At 34.0% G+C, this 15,073-nt stretch overlaps 2 protein-coding genes across 6 annotated transcripts in view; one reads left to right on the top strand and one right to left on the bottom strand.

Annotated features, from left to right (window-relative positions):
- The window catches only part of LOC142353662 (gamma-aminobutyric acid receptor subunit beta-3-like), a 171,889-nt gene that overhangs the window by 56,777 nt on the left and 100,039 nt on the right, over window positions 1-15,073 (bottom strand). The gene's annotated exons all lie outside the window — the stretch shown is intronic.
- On the top strand, window positions 4,549-14,692 carry LOC142353531 (uncharacterized). Its single transcript, XM_075405790.1, has 5 exons — window positions 4,549-4,734; window positions 5,410-5,500; window positions 9,381-9,535; window positions 13,232-13,365; window positions 13,728-14,692. Exons 1-5 carry the CDS (start codon window positions 4,698-4,700, stop codon window positions 14,043-14,045), a joined length of 735 nt encoding a protein of 244 aa, XP_075261905.1. The 5' UTR covers window positions 4,549-4,697; the 3' UTR covers window positions 14,046-14,692.

Raw genomic sequence — 15,073 nt, 5'->3', positions numbered from 1 at the left:
AAACCTATTGTTCTTTAGGCACGAGTCAGTGGACTGCAAAGGCCTACCAGGTCGCGCGAGAGCTAGTGGTGTGTCCTTATAAGGGAAGTGGTATACGCTCTTGATTGAAATCATCTTAGGAAGTCTTTTTATGCTTAGTAGTCATAAAAGGCTAGTTTAGTCTAGTTTAATTGCCGAAAGTGGGTTTGAATCTCCCAAAACTGACTTAGTAATAGACTCAGGCAGTAATGAGTCTACCATGATACATAGGAAGTTCAAAATTTATCAGAATCTGGGCACTACAATTAATAGTCCAGATGGGTGAAAAGATAGAAGTTTTTGGTTCAGTTTGTGGTGTTTATTTCCTAAAGATTGAAGAGTTTGTTTGTTAATCAGTAACATTTCTACGCTTGCCTGGAAGTTTTAAACTGTTTAAAAACATGTAATTACGTAAAAATTCTCTGTTTAAATAGCATGTTATATTCACTATGCAATGATTTGATATGTTCCTCGAAAAAACAAAGATGAACAAAAAGTGTTCAAACGCTACACTTAATTGCAACCATTTATAAATCTGTTGTCAACTAGGCTGAGGTGCCAAAAAGAAAGAATACAAGACCATCTTAGAGGTAAAGTGTTTATTTCCAGGCTTTCATGACTGCATAGTTACATTTCTTTTACTCAAATTCTAAATTCGCGCGGTCCAAAATTCTGATTTTGTACGCATTAAATCCGGAATTTAGTAGCTTTGTTTCAAAGTTTAACATTTTTGGCCATTATAGGGCAATCAGGACACTTGTGTGTGACGTGGCTGAGTTCTTATTTTAAATGGAATAAAACAGTTTAGTTTGAAAAGAGGATTAATGAATAGAATTAATTTTATAGTTGCTTTTTTCGAATGTTTATGTTTCAATTTGCCCATAAGCAGATTTTTTTTCGTGTCCATGATCAAACTCGACTACTTTAAAACAAACCGTGTACTTAAAATGTTCATAATCTTTTTCTTTTTTTTCATGTTTTGATACTATGAAATCCATATATAGTTCGCAAAATTTGATTTGGTAGGAAAATTTGATGCGCACACATTGAAAAACCAGAAACAGACATTTTCATCAGGTCAAACAGATGCGATGCTTGCAATGCATGGACTGTTTTTCGCAATTAATTGGCTTTTTCAAGCAGTTTTGGTTTTATTTACTACAAAATTTTACCTCAATTTTGCAATGCAGCATGAATACTGCCTATTTTTGCAGTTTTTTCTTTCAGGATCGATGAGCCGACTTTTTTTGGTGCGTTCATGGTCAGACATTCGTGCTCTTAAGTTCAGATATTAAAGCCTTCATATCCAGGCCGTTGCTCGATTCTCCCAACACATACACAGACAAATATTTCTGCGGTATGAAACAAGCTACGACCAAAAAAAGTTTTCATTGAATTGTAGTTCAAGATTTGGGGGTCAATTTTTGGGTCTCTCCCAATATACTGCCCAAATAAATCATGAAACAACCCATTATGTTCTGTTTGCGATAGTTGCCGGTGGGGGTATACAGTTTATGCTCACCAAGCTAGAGGGGAGGGGGGAGGGCGGAGACCAGGGCTAGGGTGCTATAATGCAACGGACCCTAATTTTCTACGTAGCCACTTTGAGCATGTAAGCCAGAACCGTTCCGGCAATTTTTCGTTTGACTTCACCTTGAAGTCAAAAATTGACGTCATTTCTTTTGTATGTTGAAAAATACTATCATAAAAGGTACCTAAAGATACGGCTGAGATAATTTATTATAATTTATGCACACTTCTTTGATTTGCAGCATGATTTACCCTCTAGTTATTCATGTACACCCTTGTAGCCAAAATGTCTATCTTTGCATACAGCATTCGTACACCCCGTAGCACAATAACGAAAGGTGCATTTCAGATTTGTGTACTTATAAGGGGGTAAAAATAGAAAGTGTCAAATCAATACTGAGAAATATGAGCAGATAAAGAATTGATTTTTCCAATGTTGCATCTTTGCATTTTCGTGCAGATTATATTTCCTTTGATTAAACGCTCCCGGGAGGGTGGTACAGCAAACGCACAAAAAGAGGGGCTGAGGATTGGGGTAAATTTTAGGCGCAAAAGAGTGGAAAAATTTGGAAAAAAAAAGAAAATTATGGATTTCAGTTTCCGCGTATCGCTCTAACTCATTAGCACACACTTCACTGAATAAACAGATTGATTTATGCAACGATTGATCTAAGACATCCGCCGATTTCTCTCTCTTATTTTCTGCTCGAGGCAATGAAAAGTACTCATTATCACATTTGAATTTTCTAATATACTTCGAAGCAACAAAAATAAAAGGCGGAACGCACATCCAGCTGTAAGCTACAACAAATTTGTTGCTTGTGTAAAACAGCTGACAGAAAATCGGGAAAACAGCGGCGGTCCGAAAATTGTGCTGAAATTCCGGCAGATGCGTTAAGATTGTAGAAAATGTGCAAACAACTATTATATTATTCTAAGCTCAAGTTTGTACTATTCTGAGCCTTTTTGAAGTAAAAAAAACTTCAAAACATTCATTAAAAACATTCATTATGAACAGTAATTGTCAATATGGATATTCTCCGAAATCACAACATTCTCCAAAATTGTTATTTTTTAAATCTGTTATTTTTTAGGCAGCGCAAAAATCAAAGTTTTAATTTCACGTGCGGTATTTATTATCTTCAAATCAAATCAACGCATTTTAAAAATTTGTTAAAGCTTGAAAATAAAAGCACAAAAATAGCCGACAGCAATAGCTGAAGCGGCCAAAAACTTACGCTTCAGATCATCAGTTTTGAATTTTTCTTGCTACAAACTTGTCAGATTGAGAGAGAGCAACCTATTGTAAATTGTGCACAAGATAAGCTTGGCATAGCTAGACAAGATGCTCTACTTGTTCAACGTATACTTGGCTAGAGAAAACGCATTGAGGAGCAAGAACATGAGAACGGGTTTTAAAATGTGCCCAAAATTGAGAGCTTAAGATCAGTTGGTGTAATGGTTAGCACATTAGGCTTGCAAACAATATGCCAGTTCTATTCCAATACTGGTCCATAGTAGTTGCGACTGCTTAGATCCCTAACGAAACTGAAATTAACATTTTAAAATTTTTTTGATTTTTTCCAATTTTTTCATTTTTTCTCTAAAGTGACCGAAGACATCAACAAATCAACAAAAAAAGCATTTTTGAGATGAAAACTTGTTATCACGAATTTCTCAAATATAAATTTTTTAAAAACTTGGACGGTTATCTAATTGGTTTTTTGCAAAAGGATTAGCATCTTCTGTCATTGTCTTGAACAATATAACCACTTTAGGTAACGCCGAGATAACTGTCCAACTGTACTAGATCAGGAAAACTTTAGAGGAAAAGTTTCATTGCTTATTCAATAATCGTCTAAGCTGGAAGTGACAGCAATCAACGCTGAAAGTAAGAGATTGTGTTTACTCTTCTATAAATTAGAAATTTCTGGTCTCAAAAATACGCAGATAGAAAACTGTAAATTTTATTACTCTCATAAACTCATTCACAATGAGCTTAAATGCTCCACTTAGACAACGGAATAACAGATTATTTTCAACACAGTGAGGAATAATTCATTAAATGCCGTAAACATGCGAAAATTGACAAAAATAAGGAATTTTTTTTCAAATGACACAAGTTTGATTGATATAGTTAGCCTTAGAAATTCTGCAAACTCTTCGTAAATAGCGCAGAACAGTTGCACTGCAAGCGTCTTGTAAGATCATGGTGGACATGGTGTGGGGTCTTCAATGAAAAAAAGACAAAAAAAATTTACAATCTCAAAAGTTTGTGTCATGTCCTCGTTATAAGCTGTTTGCGGATGAACAATGTTTTTTTTGTGAATTAATTTACTAAATGTTCAAAGAATTTTTTCCGACTAAAAATAAATGTAAGTTTGTCTCTACAGTATATTGTGCAGCTATTTTAACTTTGAACCCTGCTGAAAACTTTTGTATATCAACGAACACTACATAACTGACAAAAGGACAAACTGGAAAGCAGGTGAAATTTTCTCATAATTTTAAATTTAAAAAACTGAGTTACAAAGTACGAACAGTTGTAATCGAAGCTTTTCATGCATTTATTGCATTTACGATTGCCTGGTAGTCAAAATTAGTTTGTCCTAAGTTACAAAAACAGGTTTAAGGTAGGAAATAGAATTAAAATCCTCAAAACTATGTCATCACGTTATCAAGTTATAAAAACCAAAGACGCTAATTCACGCTGAGGCATATTTATCTTTCACTGATAGCACTTGCAAGCGCTAGAATCAATCTGGAGGATGGCTACTCTTTTCTAATTTTTCCAATATAGCTCTTCATTCTTGTTAGAGGCAGTTATATGAAATTTCAAGAAGCCTGACTTTTGATGAAACTTATTCTTGTAGAATTTGGTCATTTCTTGACTTCAAACAATCCTATTTACAGCCAATATTAGTAAATAGTTATGAGCTGTTCATCGGCTTGTTTACCTGATTAAAACTCAGGTTTGCGATCTAATTGAGTTTACCAACAAATAAGAGTTCCAAAGGTTGAGATGAACGGATGAATAAATTTGCTGTTTGGAGAAACCTTAAATTTTACTTTTTGTAAGAGGTCAAAACTGCCGAGAGAGGACTTTCATGTGATTTAAATTTCGTAATTTAAATTTAAATTTTGACATCATGAGATTATTTTACATTTTATCAATGACATTTAATGGTAAGTTTTCTCTTGTTTATTCTGTAGTACAAAACTCACAAACTAAAAACAACAAACTTAATTTTGATCACAGTTGTACTATTTTGAGAAATTATTAATGAAGAAAAATCTGTACCATTTTTCTATTCACTTTGCGCGTCAAATTGTCAGCCTATTGATCGTAATACGCAAATGATCGTTATGCTCTTAATTCGGCAATTCTGCGTAATCGTTCACACAAATATCCACGATTTTCTCCTACTTTTCATACTTTTCAGCCTTTTGTTGTATCAAAAATCATCACCCCGAAACTTTGGAGCACTATAATTCGAAAACTCAAATGTTATAAACGCTTATAAATAGTTTTCAGGCGTTCTTAGCTATTATATCAGAAGACATTATAAATAGCTGATTTTAAAAGGCATAAAAGGAAGATCATCTTCTGGTGAAAATGAAAACTGGTCAAAGAAAATTTCAAAATTTAATGCAATTCGACGGCGAAACGTCTAAAATGAGCATTGGTGAAACTTGAATTTTACCTTCATTTCCTGTGTAAAAGAAAAAACACACACCCCTCCCCCTCCTCCACCCCCTATTAGGCACTTACTATTGTACCTTGTACGACCTATGTCCTATGCAACCGAGAAATTACTTCATCCTTTCCTGACAAGGATTTGCAAAGTATGTTTTGTTAAGTGATGATGGTTAATGGACGACCGTGGACGTCTTTGGAGTTCGCAATTCCCAACAGTCCCTCAAATCTCGGACAACACTGCTCCAATTTGGGGTAAATATTTAAAAATTTAATATCAGATGTATCCTATTTTTGCCTGGACCCTCTTATTGCCTGGATGCTATTGTCAGTTTCTTAATATTGAAAAACTATTCTGACGAAGCCAATTTAAAATCCGGTAGCACGTCTCAAGTGCAACGATCTTATCTTGTATTAACCAGCCTTCTTCCGTTCTGAAAAGTCACTCTGAACCCTCCTGTTCGAGCTCTCTTTAGTATGAACATAGAACTAACTATAACTTACTCATAAAATATCTCATATGCGGGCTTCAGTAATCCCAGTTAAATGGTGAATTAAAGTGATACTGAAGTGGTGAATTAAAGTTTGTTTCGCTTTGTATAATATTTTTTTTCAGTATCTTAATATTTTTGTGATAGTTCTATGTTGTAATAAACTGGAGATTGATATCAGAGTACATCGGTCATAGGCCATAGTAAACTGATGATGGTTGTCAAAATGAACACTGCTAATAGATAGCATTTTATAGGCTGTCTAACTCTCAATATTAATAATTTAATGATTTATCGTTTTTTTTATTAAATAAAATGCACAAGTTTTAAGCGTAGCTCAAACTCCTGCATGCCAATAACTATACCTTTTTAGACAGGGGTTTTAGCCAGCGTTTGAAAATGTTCTGCAAAAAATAATCCATTTTAAACTATTAAACTGTTTTAAACAGAATTAAAAAATTTCATACATTGAGCAGCATTTGCAAAGAACGATCAAAAACACTTTACGTTGGTATAAGAAAGCCTGCTCAATACTTATCTAAATCAGCCAGTCTGAAAGCACTTCCACAAACAAACAAAAATACAAAACTTTTTCAACTGTTAGGGCGTCTAAGCCACCGCGAAAATGGGCCATTAGTGAATTGGAACCAGCTTCTCTACTTCCCAGCCTAACGTGATAACTATTAAAGTGACTGGTCTCAATTTATCGAAGTTGCGCCTATGTTTAAACGTATTCTCCTGTTTTCTCTTGTCCCTTTAGGCTTCATCTCTCCAGCCAAGTGTCGGTGAAAAATTAGAGCCTCTTATTGCGCTCTCTTGATATCTTTGAAGTTGTTTCAATTGTCACAGACAACTGAAACCTTGAAAATTTGTCCAAAATGAAAAAACCAAAATATGATCCGTTTATTTGAAGAAAATTATTATAGGGTTTCGAGCACGTAAAAACTTTAGGCATTTACTTTTCGGCATTTGAGACATCTAAAATCCCGCGAACTTTTCATAGTTTTCAGAAAAAAATGCGCGTTTGCTATAGAACTCGTTTTTGATGCATTAATTATGTTAATTATACATATATGGCAATGATGCGTTACCAATTTTTCGGAAAATTTTTGAGTCAACTAGTTATCTTTAACATATTGGGGAAGTTCTAACGCTATGTTTGGCATTAGACTATGATAAAACTAGCATACCGTGTTAGGTTGCTATACGTTCCATTCGTTCTTATGGGAATCGAAACTGAAATTATACACTTTATTCTTCCTCTGCAACCTTTTTAAATTAATTCTTATGAGAATTGTTTGTATTTTGCGTCATTTAGTCGATTTTTGATTCACAATGCTATTTTATGTTATAACTCTTAGAACATATCTTATAACATCTTACTCAAATGACCATAAATCAGCTTGCATTTGGTACTTATGCAAAAGTTTGACATGCAAATTGGCTACCGTACTCACCACCATGCTACATATTTCTCCCAATTGAAGGAGAGACGGTGAGCTAACTTTCCCATTTTTTTTATTTTCTCAGGCCATCAGGCCATATACATATAAACCATTGGAGTAAAAAGTGTATTTATCTTGGTGAGCCTCCAAGTACTCCCACACTTTCTCCTCTGGAGAAATCTTAAATGCTTCATTTGCGGTGAGATTTCGCTTCGACGCGGATTTTGAACGTGTCCTTTTTCCTGTAGAAGTTGGACTCGACGCATTAGCAGATTCACTCTAAATGTTAAATTAATCTCGGTATTGGTTACGAATTAGTGATTTCTTCGTGCTCAGTTCCCAGCGAAGTTGAGACAAAACTTAGTCTTCAAAAAATTTAGCATTCAATTTATTTGAAATACCAAAATTAAAGTTTTTACAATCCAAGAAGTGGATTGTATTGGTGCTGTCTTTTTTTTGTAAGATGTTTTTACACCTTTTTTCATGACTGAGCTTTCGAAACGGGATAAACAGGTGAAGCTCAGCTGGCATCAAGTTTCATTAGAAGTACATAGACGCATCTAGTAGTCCTCAAAGTGCTTAGAGCGCTGAAGCCGCTGGTAAGTTCGTAATTGTTAAAAAAGTGAAGTTCAAAGTGAAGTAAAAAAGTGAAATTCGTAATTGTGAAGTTCAAAGTTCAAAGTGCAGGTCAAGGTAAAATTTTCCGCTTTTTTCAGTCGTTCTTCGAATTTCGTTGTTGAGCAAATCTAAAATTGAGATTTATTAAAGTTGATAAAGGTGTTTTGCAAGACATAATTTCTTATTATTACATTTTAAGAGCTATATATTTTGGTACTCCAAACAGTATTTAAATAATATTTTTAATTTTTTTTCAGTTTTTTTGAATTTTTTTTCAGCCCTATGTGTCAAAAAACCGCCTCTGGGTTTTGATAACAAGTTGCTGCGAAACATCTAGTGGTAATGGAATATTTTCAGGATTTTAATATCACGGAGTTTAGCGATTTTAAAGTTGCATTTTTTTTAATTTTTGAAATTTTAGTATGTCTTTCCCAATTAGCCAGGAAGCCTCTCCCATAGAGTTTACTGAGTTATTGCATAGTTTATAATAGCAATGAAATAGTTTTGTACTATTTTAATTTTTCGAATTTTAGCAGTTTTGTTTTTGATAAAACTTGGAATTTTTTCAAGTGTTTTGAAAATGTTTGAAATTATTGAGTTTTTCCGGCACCCAGGTCATAGGAACCTCCTGCAGGGTGATAATAAGTTACTGCAAAGATGCTGGAGGTAATGGTAATGGAATTTGTCTTGTCTGGGATTGTTCAATTGATCGGCTGGTCAGTTACATTAGTTCTGTTTTTCATTCAATTCATTGACTTGTATTTCAGTGTATTTCAGGTCTTGTTCTCCTATGTTTCTAATTCTGTTACTTCTGTGCTTTTGATAAATAAACTTTCGTTTAATTTCAGATATCAGGTCAAAGTTTTGTTTAATTCTGCAAACTAGTTTTTTCACTCTGTATTGAGCTCTCTTAAATTAAGAATCGAAATTTAATGTGACATTGAAAATTGATTTGGAAATAGAGAACTGCACTGCTCAACGGATTTCAGATATAGATAACATATACCTAGTCTGCCATTTGTGGCTGATAAGCAGGAAAAGGTACGCTGGTGATCGTTGACTTTGTCAATTCGTGAGATGACTGGCAAGAACCTAGTTTTTATTGGTGGCTATGTGTCAACCTCGTAGTAACTTCGTCAACCTGGTAGTAACTTCGTAGTAACTTCATCCTGGTAGTAACTTCGTCAAAAAAGTACAATCAGCTTGTTTTTTTTTCGTGAAAATGGAAAAAGCTTCATGAGTATAACTTTTTGATGCAACACAAAAGAGACAAATTTTGACAACTTCCTACTTTTTTCTAGAGAAACTTTTGGAAGTTCTGTTCCCCAATAAAATCCAAAATTTGAATGCTTAATATATGACTGTAAAACCTCATCTTTGTCTAAACTAATTTGTACTAATTACGTTACTAATTCTTTTACATTCTCATTCCAAATAAACGCCTCCACCTCAATCCCCAATTTCTAACGGCGGTCTAACGGTCAAACAGAAACAAACCTCTGAGCTGGATAAACTGTAGCTAACATAGGCGCAGGTCTAAATTTGATTTAAAAATTTTAAAGAGTTCACAGTTGGTTTCAGGAAGCGCTTCTGTGTGATTGGTGTTTACATCAGACCCTTTCTTCCAAACTTGACAACGAAGCCTTTGATGCCATTTGATAGGACCTACTTTGACACAGTGCTCAAGTCATTCTACAACAGAGTCAATTTCTTCTCATTTCATGAACACGAATACGGTAGGTGCGACTTTTTTGCTTTACTTTAGTGATGCTCCGATTGAAACTGTTTGCAGTAATCTCACAAGATATTACTTAAAGTCATTTTGGCGAGACGTATGTATATAAGACATTGAAAACATTCTTGTGTTGTCGTTCTGTTCATCTTGCATCAATTTGATTTCATCTCAATTGTGGGGACTAGGAAAATTGACTAGTGACTTTAGGAGGAAATTTGATAAATGGCACAATTTGTATGTAAAGTCTAGCATTAAAAGAGTGACCACTTTTTCCCTAGTTCTAATCTAGCCCTCGACTCATAAATGGTGCATAAATGAACTAAACGCATTTTTATAAAAAATCACCTCGAGAGAATAAAAGTCTAAGAAAACTTCATTTAATTTAGCAACAAATATCGGATCTCAGAAGATCGTTCTGCTAGGAAAACTTTTTTAAAAAACTTAATTATTCGTGCAGCAGTAAAAATTTACATGTAATCATTTTGAACTTCGTTCGAATGCTCAATTTCATAACTGTGGACTGACAAAGATATTTTATGCTAAAAGCACTAACAATTCCAAAAGAATGAAGGAAACTTTTTTAACGGAGTTTTGAACGTTCCTCTTTTTTCAAATTTTATTACTTAAGTTTATTGCCTTCTTTCACTCAGGATCGTTTAACAACCCCGTAATCTAGTTGAGTTGTAGAATTGACTTTGCTTATACTGTGACATTGAAACTCTGAGGTCAGGAACACTTATTTGAAACTTAGTTTGAGTAGTCAGTTAGTATGCGATGTTTTTGGAGCTAATCTGGAACAATTATTTTTAAAGTAAACAAACAGTAATAACTTGAGCAGAAAATGAGAATGAAAAATAGCAATAATTGGTTGAGTCTCTTCCTAAATCGTTTAAATGGGAGTTTTAAAAACCCAATTGCTGTAAAAATTGGAGTGAATGTTCTTCTGAACGTTCTTCACAGGGAACTGCATGGTACCATATAACCAAATGTTTTTACAGGCTTAAAATGAAAGATACTTTAGTCCTCAATAAAACCAAAAAACAAATAACATCAAAGTAATCTTGTGCATTGATGTTCATTTTGCATTATTCTATTCAATTAGAACAGTGTTTGACAAATAATCCCTATCAACAGCGACAGAATTTTTTAGGAGATAAAAACGTTTGCGCCAAATTTTAATACAGGAAAATATCAAGAAAACAGTGTCACTCATTGTTTCATTGCGCATTGTCGGAGCAACTATTTGATCGAATAGAATAAAATATTATCAATTGAAAGCGTAATTCTGAAACGCCTTGGCTTCTATGCACAAACTCCAAATAAGTAGGAATTTACTGAAAAAATTCCCAGTGCAAAAAATGCTTTTTTAAATTGAAATTTTACTTTAAAATTTAAAAAGATCAAGTCAAGCCCTGTCTGTTTTAATGGATGAAAATTTTGAATAGAACTAGCATTTCACTTCAACTGTGGTTTTGTGATCGAAAGAATTCCGGTGTAGTATTTTGGACTTCTCATTTTGAAACTGCATCGTTCAGGTCAAATAAAGCTGTCAAAATTTTTAGAAAGTCGATGGAAGTCTCTACTTGAAACAAAAACTACGAACACAGAACTTTATCAAGGGTTAGTGTGGTTGGAGAGCATTCGTTTTGTGAATAAGAGCTACCATTAGAAATTCTGAACGTTCAGTTAAGCCAAAATCTTTTGAAGCCAAGTTTTTCAGATGGAATCTTAAATTATGATTTAAGTTTTTGTTTTAGACAGGCAAGTTACAGGGGACAGGTTTTTATTTAGAAGTCGTTTTAAAATTCAAAAGAGTCATACAGAAGAATTAATAACGATAATATTGAATTAGTACAAAAGTGATTAAAAATTGGGGGCTAGTTATCAATAATCGCTACTGAAAATCTTAAATCTGATAATCGCTACTGATAATCGCTACCTAAAAAGCTTATTCTCACTTGAAATTGGCTTTGAAATTTCAGTGGTGACACTTTTATCAATCATATACTCATCAGTAAAACCAGCAAAGCATTTTTGGCAAATTTCTTTCTTTAGGAGAAAAAGAGTGACAATTAAAATGTTTTTCCCTCAAAAATGAAACAAATACCAGAGCCAATTTGTTCAAAATACATTAATGATTGAAATACACTGCCAAGCTTGAAAAACTGCCGCATTTCCTAGAAAAAAGTTTTACTTGGTAAAAAGGCGGAAAACCTAAGTTTTTCTGATATTATCATTGAAATCATAAGGAAATTGTTTAAAAAAGTTTTAAAACTTCTACTTCCTAAAAAAACAAAGATGGCCATGGGATTTAACAGACAAAAATCTTTAACTGATAAGGCAAAAAAAACCGGCACTCATGTACTCGCAAAAGAGATTGTTGAGCATGAAACGAATTTTGCCGAATCTCGAGTTTATCAAACCATGTGGACCACAAGTCTCCCGTCAGCTTAAGCAAAAAACACAATAAGCTTCACCTCGTGACCCCCCTTGTACGCCTCTTAATGCTTCAATACAATAGTTCAAAACATTCCAAAAGGAGCAACAAGGCTTTAAACACAGTTAAAGTATGATAGAATTGAGTACAAATAAGCGCAAGATTGAACAAGCAGTGTGAGTACGGGAGAGAAAGAGAGAACGCTCTAGCAGAGCAGCTGGTTCTGAGTGAAAAAAATGGAGTTCTTTGATGAGTTCTTTATAAAAGAACATAGTTGCGTGCCTCTAGTGACTGAAACTATAAAATTAACAGAAATGGCGGAGAGGATTCGTCATTGCTGATGATACCGGAGCTACTGGGAGGCAGAGCTTGTTGCACTCACGTTAGTTAGGATAGAAATTGATGATTACTATTGAACAGATTGATTGAACTGGTTTGGGTTTAGTATTGCTGAAGAAAAACTAACTGGCTATAATTTTACCAGTTACCGGTAACACAAATATTGATTTCTTTTTGTTTTAGAATTATTCTACAATTTTACAATTATTTCATCAACCTTTCACCTTTCTGGTTAAAGATCCATTTTTGCTCTTCTGGTTTTTGATTCCTCTTTCCTTATTTTCTCTGAGATTTTACAATTTCTTGATTGTCACACTATTACATTTAATTATATCTATTGTGATCAAAAATGTTGATATGTTTTTATGTGATAAAAATGTTTGTTATGTGATATGTTTTTTATGTGATAAAAAACATACACGATAAGCGCAATGAAACTTATCAATCTTATATAACTCTATTTTTTTTTCACCGTCACAAAATACAGCAAAATACAGCATTAAAACAACAATACTCAGAGGATATTCAGCTGTCAGTAACTGAAATTGACCTGACTTTTATTAACCTCCATTCTAAACTTTTAATAGTTTCCATTTAAGCGCAGCTGTTAGATAAATACCAATACCGAACAATTGAAACTATTATAGTCTTTGATTTCTTTTATTTAAAAATTTCTTCTAAAACTCAAATTAACAATTAAGAAGTTTTCATGTTACCACTCAGAAAAAAAATATTCATGTGAAGTTTTACAGTTCTCATTAACTTTTTATTTTATGTAGTCTTAAGAAAAAGAAAGTTGAACTTCAATATTGTAAAAAACTGTAGCCAACAAAGAAACGTTAAAAACTGAGAAACAAAATTTTCATATCTAAACGCACATGAGGATGTTTGCTGGTTGTTATGATTATCTCAATTGCGTAGGTGGGTGTTGTGACTATCAAAAGGACACGTACTTGCACGAGGGGAGGTTTACTGGAATAACGGTCGAGGAATACGCATTGATGCTCATTGACTTCAAAGAGGGAGAGAATATGAAAAAGCTCAACTGGATAAAGGTATCTCAAATCTAAATATCCATCATAATTACCCATCTTTTGGAATTCAACGCTAATCTCCAAGAGACCTTATTAGAAATTATTTTGAACAAATTTCTGCCCATTATGTATTATTAAGATTAGGCAAAATTAAGAGGCACCCTCAAGATTTCCTAATATTAGTTCCTTGGTCGGGATTTAAAAGTTGAACGCAAAATTCTGCGATAAAGGTGGAGTTATTCGCATCATTGATTCAGTGATTGATAGATTTATTCGCAACGGTTCTGTACTTGAATGATTTGCGTGACTTCCTTGTATCAAAAGCAATAATTTTCCAAAACAAAACAGCAAAATTACACATTAAATTTGTTCCTGTTTTCCAGGCTCATTTCACACCCAAGGTGTGTCTCAATATCATATCCCAAGTTGGTTTCGGTTCGGGTGAGCTCATGACCGCTGGGAATTTTTCGACAGCCATGGGCTTCGCTTTTCCGTTCAAATACAAACAAGACAATCTTATTTTCTCAATGTCACAACTACATTTTGGGCACCTGACGTTTGCGTGGTTCAAACAACAGTTTGTGTGCCCTGATCAGCCATGGTTGTGTAACGACGACACACCCCAAAATATTCGGCAGAACGTCTCATATGATTTCAACACATTCTTCAACCCTTTTGGATCTCAACTCCGTGACTATTAGACGAGTCTGCAACTGATGGTTCCTTTTGATTACTTGGTGCTGACAATTTCGAAATACTTTCTGACAAAAACACTTGAAAATTTTGTTTAATTAGGGCGAATTTAGAGCTTAATTTTGTAGATTTACGACGATCAGAAAAAAATTAGTAACAAATTTAACTACAAAAATTCAACGATAAATTAATTTTTATCAAACATCAAGCTTTTAAACATCAGCCGACAAATATAGGCTCCCGGAGCTATCTGTCATAGCATTTCAGAGCTGAACGATGAAAAAAACATGCTGGATTTTTGCGCTGAGCATGAATCTGTTCATGTCACATTTTTCTATTTATGAGCCAAAAAACTTTGAGGGAAGACGAAATCAACTTTAGAAACACATTACCCTTAAAAATTTATACAGCTTTAATGGCAGAGAAAGTGGAGCAAAGCCCCTTAATTGCAGGGTGGGGTCGTGTCAGAGTAATAAATTAGAAAACAGAACAGCTTTTAAAGTCGTTTTTTTTTACTGTTTTCTGCAATTTCCCGCCAAATTGATTATAAGTGGATTTTTCAAACACTTCAATATCCAACTGTACTAACACGAAGACAACTGCACAACTTTTTCACAACAGATTAGTTAGATTTATTTGTTTGGACAAAAAAGGTATTTTCATCATTGTTGTTCATTGATGATCTCAATTGAGCTCGTAAGATTTGCACCAGCGTTTTTAGTAAATTCACTCATTATTTGCAAAATTGTTCAAGGAACGTGAGATGCGCCAAAGTCAAGAGAGCGTTGAACAGATTCAAGAAACAAAAGTAGCCGGTAGCGACTTGGATTAGATTGGACAAATTTGGACTTCGATGACAAATTTAGATATCACAATTCGCCGCTAGCTTAAGGCAGGATGATGAGCTCGACGACCAAACCTAGCAAAACGTGTTTGATGATGTTTTGCACTGCTTTTTTCAAAATTTGAAATACAAGTTTTCTAGCACATTCAATAGCGTTTTTAATCTTAAAAAGATATGGTTTATGTTAATGAC

This window comes from Convolutriloba macropyga, chromosome 14, assembly GCF_964194025.1.
Source record: "Convolutriloba macropyga chromosome 14, txConMacr16.3, whole genome shotgun sequence".
Lineage (NCBI taxonomy): Eukaryota > Metazoa > Xenacoelomorpha > Acoela > Convolutidae > Convolutriloba > Convolutriloba macropyga.
This window is presented reverse-complemented; position numbering and strand designations above follow the sequence as displayed.